The following is a 15,912-nucleotide window of genomic DNA, read 5'->3' on the forward strand; positions in this document are numbered from 1 at the left end:
AGATCACGGCACAACAGCACCCTGAGCGCCTCAGAATCACAGTCGTGGGCGGGATCATGCGGCTTGGAGAAGGCTCTTCGTTCTGAGGATCACCTTACATTACATTACATTAACGCCATTTGGCACACGCTCTTATGCAGAGCGACATACAGTTGATTAGACTAAGCAGGAGACAATCCTCCCCTGGAGCAATGCAGGGTTAAGGGCCTTGCTCAAAGGCCCAACGGCTGTGCGGATCTTATTGTGGCTACACAGGGGATCGAACCACCAAACTTGTGGGTCCCAGTGATGTACCTTAACCACTACGCTACAGGCCGCCCTGTTCATCTGGGAGCGGGGTGTAGGCGGTGTATCCCAAACTTACACACGGGCAATTGGAATAGATAGGGCTACTAAATTGGGAGAAAATGGGAAAAATCAGAAATAAGACAAAAAAGAAACTGTTGTTTCCCTCAGCAATTTTGTCAGTTCTGCAGACGCATAGACACTTTCTCCTGCCCCCTCAAGCACAACAGAGATAGCAACATGCTGTTGACTTTCAAGTGCCTTTCATTGTGCCTTTCATAACATCTATCTGTTAAATTGGAAGTCAGACCTTCTTTGAATACAATTGGCTTTCAAATAACTGTAAAATGGTTGGACCAAAAATATTAATAAATAAGAACACACTGCAGAGAGATATTGTTTTACTGTCACACGCACACCTGTCTTCACCAATATACACACCAACTCCCCCCCAAAAAAAGACTCAACTCAAGACTGATACAATCGGCTCCTACTCCCGGTCCTCCAAATCTAGAGCAAATGTGGATTCATGTATGCTGAATTCAAGCCATGGTTTGGCATTATTGGGAAAGGGAAACAAACTATGAATACTATGACACCCTGCACATACCATATGAAGGCCAGTGAAGAAGTACCATTCCTCATGCTTCTGAAGTAATAATATAAGCTGAAATTTAGATTCCAATTAATTTGTTATTCATGTGCAGTAAATATACTACATTTTTGGCACTGTAATATACAAAGCATTTTGTAAATACATAGAATAATATATTGGTAAAATATACAAACTGTAAAACATGTTACACACATATGTGAAAATATATTTAAATATTTCATACTACATTTCACATATTCTGTTCATTTACATTCTGTTCTTTTTTGGGTTTCCAGTTTCATCTTTTACTCTGAAGATGCACTACTTTTTGTTGATATTCATAAACATTGTAATGTCTAGCTAAAAACCATTATTGGGGAATTAAAAATCAATTATTGATGGTAAATGACTCTGTCCACAGAACATACTGTAAAAATGTCAACTGTTAAAACATACTCTTTCCTAGGAATCCTTCTCCCACCCAGGAAAAATCATCTGCGTAACAAGGGCAGCCACACTCACTTTCAGGTACAGTAACTCCCATAAATTAATGCATTTTAGATGGAAAGGGCAGGAATTTGCTGTCTTCTTACTGACACAGACACTCCAGCATACAGGAAGAGTAAATTAAATGTGATTGTATTTTATCTATCATTGTCAGAAAAATGACATGTGGAAGAAGAATTCAAGAAGAATAGTGCAAACTGCATTATTTTGAATTACTCCCTATCATTTGAACTTCAGTACACTAGCAAGCAACAGCAGTGTGACAGGGAGAAGCAACACTCAGCCACCTTAACTAGCACTAATACCAAACTCTGGACAGCAATCTGAAATTGAGTCAGAAGATGCACAGCATGCATCACCAGCCATGAAAGATAAATAGGCTGTGTTTTAATGCCGAGGGCAGTTGGAACTGGCAGAAAGAACATGAGAAGACCTTTTAGCAAGCCAGAACCCACTGCACAAAGCCTCGACGTACAAGTGGGAAATCGATTCAGCTGTCATGTGCCTGTCAGATTTGGTGATTAAACTAGGGTCCCAATTGCTGAAACCATGGCTACTTACTGAAACTAACTAAAGTGGATATCTGTACATCTGAAGCAAATATGCTGTTTTTACTGCAGCCATGCTCCTAAGTAATGCTTATTGTGTTGGTTTTATTTTATTTCTATTGATAGCAAATACAAGTGAGGGTAACTAAGTATCTAATAAATAGGAGGTCTGTTGTGGCATCTCAATATGGTCTGAGCCTTTGAATGTTTGGAAACAAAGCTTTAATGGCGGTAAGAATGTGTTAAAAAAAACTAAGACCACCAATAGAAAGTATCTTTGGGTGATTCTTTGCTGCTATGGAAAGTGAAGCTATAAGCCCACTACTCCTTCCTGAAGGAAAATTTGATATGATTCACTCCAGTGCTTTCCCATTGAAAGTTATATTCCTTACTGTTACATACTGAGGGTGCATCTTGTCTCTCTGTCCTTATTCATTCCAGTGGCTCTGTATACACAATATACAATTTAACAATGTGGTCAGTAGATGGAGGTCTGTAGGTATAAACCATAATGCTCAAATGTAATCTATTTGATGTCTGGGTTTTGACTGCTGTTTAGATGCCTGGATGCCTCACCTGTCCACGCTGGTCTCAGCCAGCCTATTGTTCATAACCCCCAGCGCCCCCACGCCCCCAGAGAAGCCATTGTGTCGGGTGTTAGACCCCGACGGGCGGGGGTACCCGTTGGCCGTCTCCGACAGCTGCTTCTGCATGATGGCCAGGTTCACCTTGTTGGCGGCCAAGAAGTCCTTCATGGAGATCATCTCCCCGGAGACACGGCGGCCATCAGTCTCACTGTCGTTGATGCCGTCCGTATCAATGGAGGCGTCGCGGCGGGCGCGGAAGTGCCCCGGCATCACCACGTTGCGACGGTGCCTCAAGGTGCCCCTGGCAGGTTGCTGCGGGCAACAGGGGTGCGCCACCCGGGCTAGGATCCAGTTGAGCACCTGCTTGATGACGATGGAGATGACATTGAAGAGGGAGTAGATGCAGCACACACCCGTTAGGATGCACACAAAGTTGCCCAGCAGGTACAGGCCCTGGCTCTCGTATCGTTCCCTCTGGCCGCTCACCAGGTCGCCAAAGCCGATGGTGCTGAAGGCCACGAAGCAAAAGTAGAGCGAGTCGGCGTAGCTCCAGCCTTCCACCGACGAGTACATGGCCGAGGCCCCGCAGGAAACCAGCACCGCGCCCAGACCCAGGATCAGCATCACGTAGTACACGGAGGGTTTCCAGCCTGCCAGGCCAGGCCCTGCCACCCCTGCCCCCATCCCCAAACTGTGGGGCAGGACGCCACGGCGCCGTCGCTGCCGCTCGTGACAGGACTTCAGCACGAAGGCCAGGACGGTGATCAGACGCTCCAGGAACAAGTTGAAGAAGAGGATGGTGGCTGCGCAGCCGATGAGCCCGTAGAATATGAGGAAGATCTTGCCTCCCACCGTGGCCGGTGTCGTCATTCCGAAACCTTGGCAGAGAGAGAGGGGAGGGTGAGCGACAGGAGTGTGTGTGTGTGTGTGTGTGTGAGAGAGAGAGAGAGTGGGGGAGATGAGGGAAAGAAAGGAACAGAGAAACAGTCCAGAGATAAAGCAAAAGACAAGGAAATGTGTTTATACCCACAGATGGGGGTGGGATCTTAAAATGGCCATGACCTTTCAGTGACAGACAGAAGGATACATTTGAATGGCGCCATGCATTTAAAATCAATGGTATTTTTCATATTGAAATTATATTTTGTTCATGCACAATAAACAAGCTTACATATCATTTCTTAGTTTACTTCAGAAGCTGGTTTTAAACGATTACTGACTTGAAAAAAGACTTCTTGTCTCGTCCAACAGTTTGACGTCTGCACATGAAGGACCACGGTCTCCTTCATTTCCTTATTGAAGCCAGCCTTCTGAGAGCGAGCACTCTGAATTGATATCGAACAACAGCGGATACACATCCCAGCGGTGCACACACAGACAGTCGTGCATGTTCAGCTGTGTCGGTCTGACACAGCATGACTGTTCAAAGAGCGGCTGAGCCAGGCGACTCATTAAAGCCGGGGGCTGATTCTACTCTAAAGAGCACGCAGTCCACTGCTGTGGCTGTGGCCACTCCATGCTACGCTACCTCGCACCTACGCTGTTTGAAACAACCTCTGTCACCGGGGACTGCTCGTTGCTATTGACAACGGTTTCAAGCATCTTTTCCTCCAGCTCGTTCCCTCTCATTGACTGGATATGCAAATGTGGCAGCTGTGTGGGGCTTCATCAGTGTTCCTGCAAGATGAAAGCAGTCAACCCTCAATGTAGACCCTCTCCTGGGGATTTCAGTCCATGCATTACACAAAGAAAAAAATTGTTATTATTTTGTTTATTTATTTATTTTTGCTCCTCTGTGTTTAACGTTGTCATGCCTCCTCCCAACAGGTATAGTACAATGACTGGACAGTAAATTGTGTTTTTAGCTTATATAAACTCTTACCTGTGGGTTGGGACCATGGACTGTGTAGTTTGCTGTGTTTTACACTCTTGTAAATTGGACCCCCTACTGAAAACAGCATGGTTTGAAACAGCTGTTAGGTGGTATTTCAAGCTAGTGGTATTTTACACCAGGGCTGTTTTTTCATTTGTTTTTGTTTTTTAACCGGCTAAACAAAAGCCGAAGGACGTTCAGAACCATTGGAATATCTGTCAGTGAATTTACTTACTTTACTTTATTGCCTACCAACTTCAGTAAGCTGTTTCTTTGTGCTCATATATACAGTGCAGTCTGTAAGTATTTGGTCAGTGAAGCATTTTGAATATTATGTGCATTTTATATTGAATATCACAGCTGATTGTTCAGGATCTTACAATGTGGTGCAGGTTCTGATTTGATCAAATCACTAGGTATGAGTTAAAATGATTTTTGAACATAGAGTTCAGTTAATTCAAATAAGAATTAATTTATAAGAACACAAACAGCTGAAATGTGAATGTTTGGAAACAGTGGGAGATACTGATACTGTCAGGGAACTAATTCTTCATTCACCATTTGGCCATGGGAAACTTCAAAGGGCTAGCTCACAGTGGTCTACAGATAAGAAAAGAAGCAGGAACTGGGGGTGTTCATGTGTGTGCGTATTCGTATCTGTGTGTTTGTATCTGTCTCAATGGGGGTGGCCTAGCAAACATTTCATCCCTGGTCATGTTGGAATATTTCTTCTCTAATTTTTGAGCACTGACTAATTTTGGGAAGAAACAATCTGTGGTTTGGTATTTCCTTTCATTTATTTATTTTGTTACACTACATTAAATACATTAATGTAACATAACTGTACGTCACTCTTATCCAGAGCGACGTACAGTTGATTAGACTAAGCAGGAGACAATCCCCCCCGGAGCAATGCAGGGTAGAGGACCCAACGGCTGCGCGGTTCTTATCCTACACTAGAGATTGAACCACCAAGCTTGCGTGTCCCAGTCATGTACCTTAACCACTACACTACAGGCCGCCCTTTGTGACTGATACTAGTCTATGTCTGTAACCTTCATTGTTTTTAAGGTAGTCAAACACTATCTGTAAATGAGATGTGGCTCTGTGTTGCATTATAAGACATTTCCTCATTTTAATCTGGTTGTGGGTTGTGCATTTTGATAAAGGTTGATTCAACAGGTTGATCTGCCTATCAAAGGATTTGGGCGATTTAATAGATAATTGATATCTTTGATAATAATTAATACATTAAATCAAATAAATATATTTTACATGTTGGTTAAGTGAGGAGTTTTAACTGTTGATACACTTATGTTTGATATTCAGAGTGACATTCAGGACATTAAATGCCGGTTAAAATGGCCTGATTCAGGAATTGCTGTTTGGAACGCATTTTACTTAATCCTTGCTTCCCCAACACAGAATTGGCATGTAATCAATCACTGGTGCTCTGCCAATCCAGCAACTAGCAGTACTAATGAATTGATTCCCATTCATTACCTCAAAATTAAAGCCCCCAACAAACTTAATCATCTCTAAATTTCTGTTATTTATACAGTCCCCTCCAAAAGTATTGGAACAGCAAGGCCACTGAATACATTTGGGGTTGATGAACACGAGACAAGAGTTCAGAATTTCAGCCTTTATTTCCTGGTATTTACGCCTAGATGTGTTAAACTACTTAAATCATAGCACGGAATAGCATGGAATCAGATCACCCAATTTTTAGGTGAGCAAAAGCATGAGAACAGAGAGTATTCAAGTAAATAACACTTAATATTTGGTAGCATATCCCTTGCTTGCAATAAGTGTATCAGGCCTGCGATTGACATCACCAAACTTTTGCATTATTCTTTTGTGATGCTTTTCCAGGCTTTTATCAGTTGTTGATTGTTTTGAGGGGTTTTTCCCTTTCAATCCCCTCTTCAGGAGGTGAAATGCATGCTCAATTGTGTTAAGGTCTAGTGATTTACTTCTGAAACCTTCTACTTTTCTCCCTAATGAAGTCCTTTGTTGTGTTGCAGTTAGTTGGTTAGTTAGCATTTCTCAGTAAGTTGGCAGACAGAATGTTTTTGTAGACTTCTAAATTCATCCTACTGCTACCACTGCTACCACATCATCAATAAAGATTACTGAGCCCATTCCAGAAGCAGCCAAGCCCAAGCCATGACACTTCCTCCACCGTGCTGCACAAATGAGCTTGTATGTTTTGGATCATGAGCAGATCCCTTCTTTCACCACACTTTGGTATAGGTTCATCTTGGTCCCATAAATCCATAAAACTTTGTTCCAGAACTTTTTTGGCTCATCTCTGTACTTTCCACCTCTCTCACCTTCCAATTCTTACTACTGAAGATGATTTTCATCTGATGGTAGAGCCTCTATATTGCTGCTCTCTACGGGTTGATTGAGATACCTTCATCCCTGCCCTGTGGAGATTGTTTGTGATGTCACTTACTGCTGTTCTGGGTTTTTTTTCACAGCTCTCACAATGTTTTTGTCATCAACTGCTGTTGTTTTCCTTGGTTGACCTGTTCAATCTGTTGTCTGTTGCTCAGTACACCAGCAGTTTCTTTCTGTTTCAGGACATTCCAAGTTGTTGTACAAGCTATCCCCAATGCTTGTGCAATGGCTCAATTTACTCTCTTTTCTAAGCTTCAAAATGGCTTGCTTTTCTCCCAAACACAGCTCTCTGGTCTTCATGTTGGTTTATCTTTTCTAACACCAATGCAGTCTCCACAGGCAAGGCTAAAACCAAGAGTAGACATTAAGAACTGTTTAACCAATCAATCTAATTGGACACATCTGGGCAACAAGAAACACCTGTCAGTCACATGTTCCAATACCTTTGCTCACTTAAAAATGAGGTGGTCTGATACAAAAGTTGATATGCTTTAAGTTAACAAATCTAGATAAAAATACTAGGAAATAAAATCTGAATCTGTCATCTCATATACACCTTTTCACCTCAAACTCAATTGTCTTCTGTGTATAGCAAAAACAAATTGACCTTGCTGTATATATATATACAAACATCCCTACATCTTGTTACCTGTCCTGGCCTGGACAGCTTCAGGGGAGCTGATTTAGAAACTCCAAGTTCAGAACATGGCAATGCCCAACTGAATTCTGAGGTAACTCCACTAAGAATCCATTCATTCCACTGCTCTAAGAGAGTGAGGAGCATTGATTCTGTGAAGCAGGTGGTATTCATTTGGTGGCTTATTTACTTCCACAGTATTCCTGATTTAGCTAATGGAATCAATACATTCAAAAGGGTATGTAGTGGCAACCGGTTCTCTGCCAATGCAAACTGAAAGCTACAGTACTAGTACCCCATCGCAACCAAACCCACAATGCAATGCTCTTAAAGCCACTAACCCAATTTCTAACATTCTGTTTTAAGACAAGTATCCAACTTAGATGGAAATTTTTCAATGAAGGAATTAAATGTTGCCTATGGGAAATATATTTAACATTGCTTCTGGTTTCAGGGGAGAGATGTTTTATCACCAATATAATTATATATTTTTATTAATAAAAATGGTTACACTTATTATTAGCTGATTTCTGCCTTTCTAAGAAGGTTTGTGAATGAGTTGACCATATCCGCAGTCTCAGTCATGACAGGATCAGAACCCTTGTTTGGCCACAGTGTTCTATGCTGTCTATCTGCAGCTTCTTCAGCCCTTCCAATCTTCGGCACAACTAATTTGAGCAAGTGTGATTATATAAAAAGAAATTATCGAGATATTGCAACACTCAATATATAAGCAAATATTATTTGAATTGCCGCTTTCAGATATTGCATACGTATTATTAATATTATTTCATTACAATAAAATCATAATTATAAAACTACCATAAAATACATGCATCATGAAATTCTCACATTTGACATTATATTGCAGAATATTTCATGAAGGGTTTCCGAAGGTACAGTAGGTTTTTGGTTTCGTGTTCCATTCTATGGTAGCTAGATTCTGTGGAGCTGAAAATAAAATAGAAATCTGCACGTAATTGAATAATGTGAAATTCCTTTGAAATTATGAGTGAACATAGAGAGTGCCAGCGGTAGTGCAGGCTCACACACTCAACGGTTGAGACCCATAACAGAGAGATTGCTACCTCAATTTTCTCCATTTCCAAAACAAACAGAAGACACAACAGATAACATTAGGTACACAAATTGGCAATATTTGCTGCAGTGGCCTGTAGTTCCATATGGATGCAATTTACATCACCTTTAAAGGCCATTTCTACACTTTAACCGTTGCAATCAGATTTAGGTCAGCAAATAGAATGTCATCAAACTTCCTGTTCCTAAAAAAAATAACTACTAGCAGTAAGTGATTATTATTTTCTTATTCATTACTTTTTCAGACATTTGAACACTCATTATAAAAAGGGATTTTAATTGGGAGTTTGTTTATTCATTTGACTAAACAGTTTGAGAGAAGTTTCTCTCATTCATAAACCTTCTGAGATATTTGGATTAATAACTGCATTGTGTTTATTGGATGAAAAATCAATTGAACTATTTCTGCTCAGGGATAGTGTGCAATTAGGGGTTGGACAAAATAACAGAAACACCACATGAAAAAGGACAGACTTTGAAGTAATTAAATCACAATTACAAAGGCAGCTACACAGTGCCAAGGTGAGTCATATTAATTTGAATGCAAATTAATAGCTGTTTGACATATTAATTTGAATGCAAATGAAAAGCATGTGTCAGCTATAAAATAGGTCAGACTATCAGAGTTTTCAAAGCAACGTGAGGAAATTAATAGAGTTTGAAAGATAGTATTCACCTGAATTGCAGGTACATCAGGCACAAAAATGGCTGAATGATCAATGTTGCAAGGGGAACAGTGGTGCAAATTATGACAACACATGCCAAATGCAAACATAATCCATCTGCAAGGAGGAACAGTGGTTGCGAATTTGGCAGGTGTAAGGAACAGAAAACCTGGATGCCTGCGCTATAGAAAAAATAATACAGTATGACGAGTCATCTTTTACTCTTTTTTCCATCTGGTTTTACACTTGGAGAAAGCCTTCAATCCAAAATATACTATATGTTGCAGTTACTGTAACTGTTAAATGATGGTGGATCTGTAATGGTATGGAGAACCCTGTCATGGGAATCAGTGGGTCCAATGATTGCTCTGCATGGTCATTTAACAGCCAAGGAATATTAAGCCATTTACAAAACCAGGTGCAAACACTATTGCTCCATGATTTCCCCATTTTCCAAAATGATAACACCCTATCATATAGCTAAAGCTAAAGACCTAAATATCATTGAACCTTTGGCACTCTGGAGTGCAGGGTGCAGATTCCTGCGTCCCTCATCGCTCAAAGAAGGCTGAAGGATTTTCTTCTTTAAGAACGGTTGAATATGAAGGGTCACCGTACGCATTATTAGTTAATTAATCTTCATATAGGCCTATTGTTTCGTGTTTCCATTATTTTGTCAAACCCCACTATGCTTATCGGGGTCCATCACCACATAATCTAAACTCCATATCTTTCTGCTGTATCTTTGCACTTTGCAAGCTTCATGCGACAATGACATCTAAAATCTTAAAGGTTATAGTGTAGCCTATATTCACTAGAAAAGTAAGCACATGAGCGTAACCATTATTGCTAAACTCAATCTGTCATGTATAACTATTTTATTTCGTCCGAAGGCAATATCTTACCTATAGTTGAAACCACTGTTCCCACGAAATAAAAAGCGCCGGTAAAATCCCAACGAGGTCTGGTGGTGTCCACGCGGATGCCGGCTACATTTGCCTCCTCATAATGCCTCAGGAAGTTCTCCAGTTCTTTTTTGCTCAAGTTGTGCTTGTGGGTGAAATGTTCGAACCTTTGCGCCCATCTGTCCTTCGCCTGTTTCTCCTTCGGGTGCTCAAGCGCCGAAAAAACGGCGGCCCCACACAGGAGGTAGATAATTATGAACAGCGCCAGCATCAGAAATCTCGCATTATCCTCATTCACTGGACCGAAACCACAGCAGCACCCACTCCGGCAAGCCATTATGGAGTAACGGGTGGGCAAGGACGATAGTGTCTCCACATTGCCTCAGGTTTGGCAGAAGACGCTCATTCATCGTAGGCAGTTACATTTTGTGGCAATTGTTTTTTCTTTTCTCATCAACTTAAAACAGCGGCTCTCCTAGCAGGTCCGTTTAAAAGTATGAGACATTAAAATTTTTTTTTAAAAACAGGAAAAAACAGTAGACTATGCAGCATCGATTTCTGACCACAATTATATGTCCAACCTAGTCTCAATATAATATAAGCCTACTGTTTTATATATTCGTCTACTTACATATCGGAAGCCGTTTTCGTTCGTGCGCAACTGAGTTAAAATATAGAAACCGATTAACTCATTCAAAAGTATTTACTTCTTTATATAGGCTATTTTTTTTTTTATCATTTGAGGCTTTGGAAATATGATTCGTCCTCGGTTTTACGCGTTTCTGTTTAGTTCATTAGCTGTATGATTCCACAGAATCCATGAAAACTCTTGGCATCCAAAGCATCTTCAGCACACCCGACACCCAAACTGATTTCACTAAAAATCTATTTTGCTGTATCTATTTGCTGCATTTTTATTGCACAAAGCGACGTGTAGATTGTTCTGAAATGAGTGTAACCTACTTGATGCTCAGACTGTGCTAGCGAAACTGTGTATGCTTTAGTCTGCCATTTCTTTACTTAATTTTGTTAATCTATTCTGCGATATGTTTTTACTGCCTTGAAATAAGAATAGAAAATGAAACTCCAACCATGGAAAATATCCCAAATCAGGCATGCCAATATCTTCCGAAGCCTGTCTTGATACTTCCGAAAACAGGCAACGCTGTTGAACGGTTAGTTCCGTATTGTTTAATTAAATTATTCGACAGCGTGCCTTCCTTGTTGCTATTCACTCTTGCGGTTATAATCCTTAACTATTCAGGAGCTTAAACCTGAGACTGCGCGTAGTAGCCTACCTGGAGGTGGAACAGAATCAGACTTCGACCCATCACGAACAATGCGACCCCCACCGCTGCTAGTTTCATTAGGGGGACGTACAGTAGATGATTATGAGAAGCATCAAATAGGCAACATTAAATGCTTCTAGATACGTTTAAAAGCGAGTCCAGATTAATTCGAACTCCTGCGCGGCATATAGTGCTTTTTCATGAGAAATTCAGTTAACAAGCATCGTACGAATTAGTTACCATTGTGTTTTCATTCTATTTAATGCAAAATTAACTTTGGCACAAGTCTTGGACTCAGATCAGCAGTACACTTAAGTCAGAGAAAATAATATTAGCCTACTCTATGCGTTGAGATTCATAGAAAATAGGCTAGGCTATATATAAAATATAGCCAGTGTTTTTCAAATGCACAGCTTATACCTCGTATATCATTTTGTATTTCTGTGGACAGTCAAGAGATGTAGAGAATCCACATGCATTGCAGATGATAACGGCTCTTGTAATAACTCCATGCATTTACTTATTTCACTGCTGCTGAATCGAATATACATTCCGGTCAATGTATAGGCTATGTTTCCATTGAATGTGAGATGATCCTTTCCGTGTTGTTATGGAAACACTCCATTGTACGTTGTCTTATTTGTTGACAAGGAGCCAAGGAACCTGACCCAGGAGAGATCGAAGGCATGAAGCGCGTAGTCTCAAGGTGCGCACACGCTTCTGCCAGTGGGAGCACTGTGCTGTAACTTCCGAAAGATGATCGATGTCAAACGACCTTTTGAATCTGGTTGGAGAATTTATCATGTTTAAGCACGGGACCCGACACTAGTTTGAGCAAATGTCATCGCGTTTTTGGCAAGGATGCCAAATGCATTATTTATACCTTTTTGTAGAATGTACACAACCCACGCCCAAATTACAGGGTCGAAGTACTTTCTCTAATATATGTATATAATGAGCTCCATAATGTTTGGGACAAAGAGATACTTTTTCTTACTTTGTCTCAGTACTACACAATATAAGATGTGTAATTAAACAATTTACAAGTGGTTAAAGACCACTATGCAAGATTTAACCTCAACAATATTTAAAAATGGGGCAGCCTGTTGCCTAGTGGCTCAGGTACATGACTGGGACCTGAAAGGATGGTGGTTCACAATAAGTTGTAGCCACAATAAGATCTGCACAGCTGTTGGGCCCCTGAGCCCTTAACCCCACAATAAAAAAACAGGTTTATTTTGTTTTTAAATATTTAAAATGACCATGCTAAAGCATATCTATTTTGGACTGGTAATCTCTTTTTTTGCACTCCTTTGCCAAATTCATGCTCTTTTACCTGTATTTATAATTCAAAAATGTGTTTCTGCACTTGGTGCTCATCTCTGTGTGTGGCTACAGAGCCTATGTGGTGGGATCAGGTTTCAACAGTGCAGCATTTGTAGCTAACAAGCTTCTGTAATGGCAGAAATGAAGAAACAAAGGTAAAGTGAAACAACAAGCCGAAGGAGCTCACTCAAAAGCCAGAGTCAACATTGGAATAGCTTTTCCTTGCTGGCGACAGCTATCAAAACACGATACAAAGATGTTAAGATAAAAATTGTAAAATGGATTTGAAATAAAAATGGAGGTGAATCAGCAGGGTTGAGGATGGAGGAGGTGAAACACTTCATTCTGAAGTTTAAAAATCCTGCATAGTGCAGATTCTCAGCTTTTATTAAAGGGGAGTTTTACACATTTTGGTTTCACCATGTAGAAAGTACAGCAATTTTTTAGACATCCATCCATTTCAGTGAACCATAGTGTTTGGGACAAATTGCTTCACAGGTGTTTCTAATTAGTCAGGTGTGTTCAGTTGATAAGATCCGCACAGCTGTTGGGCCTTTGAGCAAGGCCCTTAACCCCACATTGCTCCATGGGTGATTGTCTCCTGCTTAGTCTAATCAACTGTAAGTATCTTTGGATGGACCCTAAAAAGAATTGAAGGCATCTTATATTTAAACAACACAGATAATAATCTGTATGTTATGTTCATAAAAATCTTTATTTCCATACATTTACTCTCATCTTTCAATGTTTTTTATTAAGAAATCTATTTTTGATGAAAATCTTAGGTGTCAAAATTATTGGCACCCCTAACAATTATTGTAAGCAAAATCAAGGTGAAATTGGGAACATTATTTTACTCAATTTCTGTTTCACTAGTGTACAAAAATTAGGTAACAAGCATATACAATCCCTTTGTAATCCATCAGCATAGTAAAAGCTAAATAACTGTCAATTCAGAAGAGACAGATATATCCAATACGGATATAAATACCCTCAAAATAAAGATGTCAGTGCGAACATTAACATCAATTCCAATGTGCTGGAGTACAGAGCCAAAACAAAAACTTGTCACTGTCCAAATACTTACAGTCTGCACTGTGCATAAAGGGCCATTCACCCATGCCTGTCGGCAGCCTTGGATTGCTGCCACCCAAAGTCCCTTCTATAACAACATGAAGCTGGGGTCTTTGCCAAAGCTGTTCTTTTGCATTTTACATTTCAGATACTCTTTTCCAGGGCAACTTTTAAAAATGTTTTTATGCTCAATGTGTATTATACATATCACCTTTTCTGAAGCAGTTCCAAAACTGTTTAGGTTGCTGTTGTTCAAGGGAGTTGTTCTTGCATCCTCTAAGTTACAGTAAGAAGCCAAGTTCCACACCAGGACGGCATTGCTGCCTTTCAGTGAGTAAAATCCACTCATAAATCTTCCTGATTGTCCTGGTTTTTTTTTATTTTGTTGAGTGAATATTCATTAAATATTGTGAAATGATTGTATCATACCCTTTATATACTCAGTGAGCACTTTATCAGGTTTTTATGAGTCTTTTTTTTCATTAGTGGTCTTCTGCTGCTGTAACCTATCCTCTTAAGTTTGATGCGTTGTATGTTCAGAAATGCTCTTCTGTTTATTTGCGTTACTGTCATATTCCTTCAGCTTTGACCAGTCTGACCCTTCTACTCTGACCTCTCTCATGAACAACACATTTTTGTCTGCAGAACTGCTGCTCACTGGATGTTTTTAGTTTTTTGAACCTTCTCTGAAAACTCTAGAGACTGTTGTGTGTGAAAATTCCAGGAGTTTCTGAGGTACTCAACCCATCCTGTCTGTCACCAATAATCATTCCACGGTCAAAGTCTTGGATCACATTTATTCCCCATTCTGATATTTGGTCTGAAAAACAGCTGAACCACTTGACCATGTCTGCATGCTTTTATGAATTTAGTTACTGCCACATGATTGGCTGATTAAATATTTGCATTAATAAGCTGGTGTCCAGGTCAACCTAATGAAGTGCACACTGAGTATAAATGTATAATGCCAATAAATTAAATGTTCTGCACTCACCGAGCACATTTTTACTTTATTACACCTACTTATTCATGCGATTAACTAATCAGCATGCAATCATGTAGATACAGTGAGCAGCAGTTCTGCAGACAGAAATGCCTTGTTAATGAGAGACGTCAGAGGAGAAAGACCAGACTAGTCAAAGCTGACAGAAAGGTGACAGTAACGCAAATAACCACACATTACAATAGTGGTATGCAGAAGAGCAGCTCTGAACACACAATACATCTAAGAGAATAGGCTACAGCAGTAGAAGTCTAATAAATACTAATAAAGTTCTCAGTAAGTGAGTATACTATAGTGTTGTTATCACGTGAGTATACATTTATGGAATGGTTACTCTTAAAGTAGTTGCTTTCAAGAGGGAAAGCACAGAGAATACCCCTGATGGAGTAATATGACGTTACTGCATTTATTCCAGACCATTTTAATGAGACCAAATTGTATCGGCAGTGTTGTTGGACAGTGATATTCTGGGGCATATTTTTGCATCTGCTTTATAACTACAAGTGTGTGTGTTCTTGTGTGTGTGTGTGGGTGCATGAGCACATTCGTTTTTCCTGGTGCCTTTTCCACACTGTATAACTGTTTGAGAAGTGGGCTTTTCGCTGTTATGAGAGAGTCAGATAGATACATGGCAGTTAACAGCATGTCACAGTTGGCCTTGCTTTATTTTAAGCCGCTGTTCACTAGGTCAACAAGTAATACCAAATGAAGAGTTTGGTTGCAAAATGAGAGGGTTCAATCTTCAATCTAGTTTTTGAAATGGTGGATATCTCATTTTGGAGCAAACTCTTCAAATGTAACCCTACTCACCCTTTGACCATTTTATGGTTATAAAATCAATCAGATGTTACATATTTGGGTATCTTTTCATGTTTTTGATGTTTAATATATTTCCACATATTGGTTCTATGGATTGTTGTCATTTACAAGTAGGCTGCATAATTCATCATCAATGCATAACACATTTTTTAAAACAAATTGGACTGAATTTAAATTTAATTTAAATAAATATGTCTATTCATTTATTCATCTGATTTCACATTGTGATTTTGTTTACCTTATAATGTCAATATTATTGTTATATGAGAAATGAGTGTAGTATTTGTATGATATG

The 15,912-nt window shown here is 39.8% G+C and overlaps 1 protein-coding gene across 1 annotated transcript; it reads right to left on the reverse strand.

Moving 5' to 3' along the window:
* Positions 1 to 2,507: 2,507 nt before the first annotated feature.
* On the reverse strand, positions 2,508 to 10,443 carry LOC133129817 (potassium channel subfamily K member 13-like). Its single transcript, XM_061244155.1, has 2 exons — positions 10,107 to 10,443; positions 2,508 to 3,400 (listed from the first exon to the last, which is right to left on the reverse strand). Exons 1-2 carry the CDS (start codon positions 10,441 to 10,443, stop codon positions 2,508 to 2,510), a joined length of 1,230 nt encoding a protein of 409 aa, XP_061100139.1.
* Positions 10,444 to 15,912: the final 5,469 nt, after the last annotated feature.

This window comes from Conger conger, chromosome 5, assembly GCF_963514075.1.
Source record: "Conger conger chromosome 5, fConCon1.1, whole genome shotgun sequence".
NCBI classification, from domain to species: domain Eukaryota; kingdom Metazoa; phylum Chordata; class Actinopteri; order Anguilliformes; family Congridae; genus Conger; species Conger conger.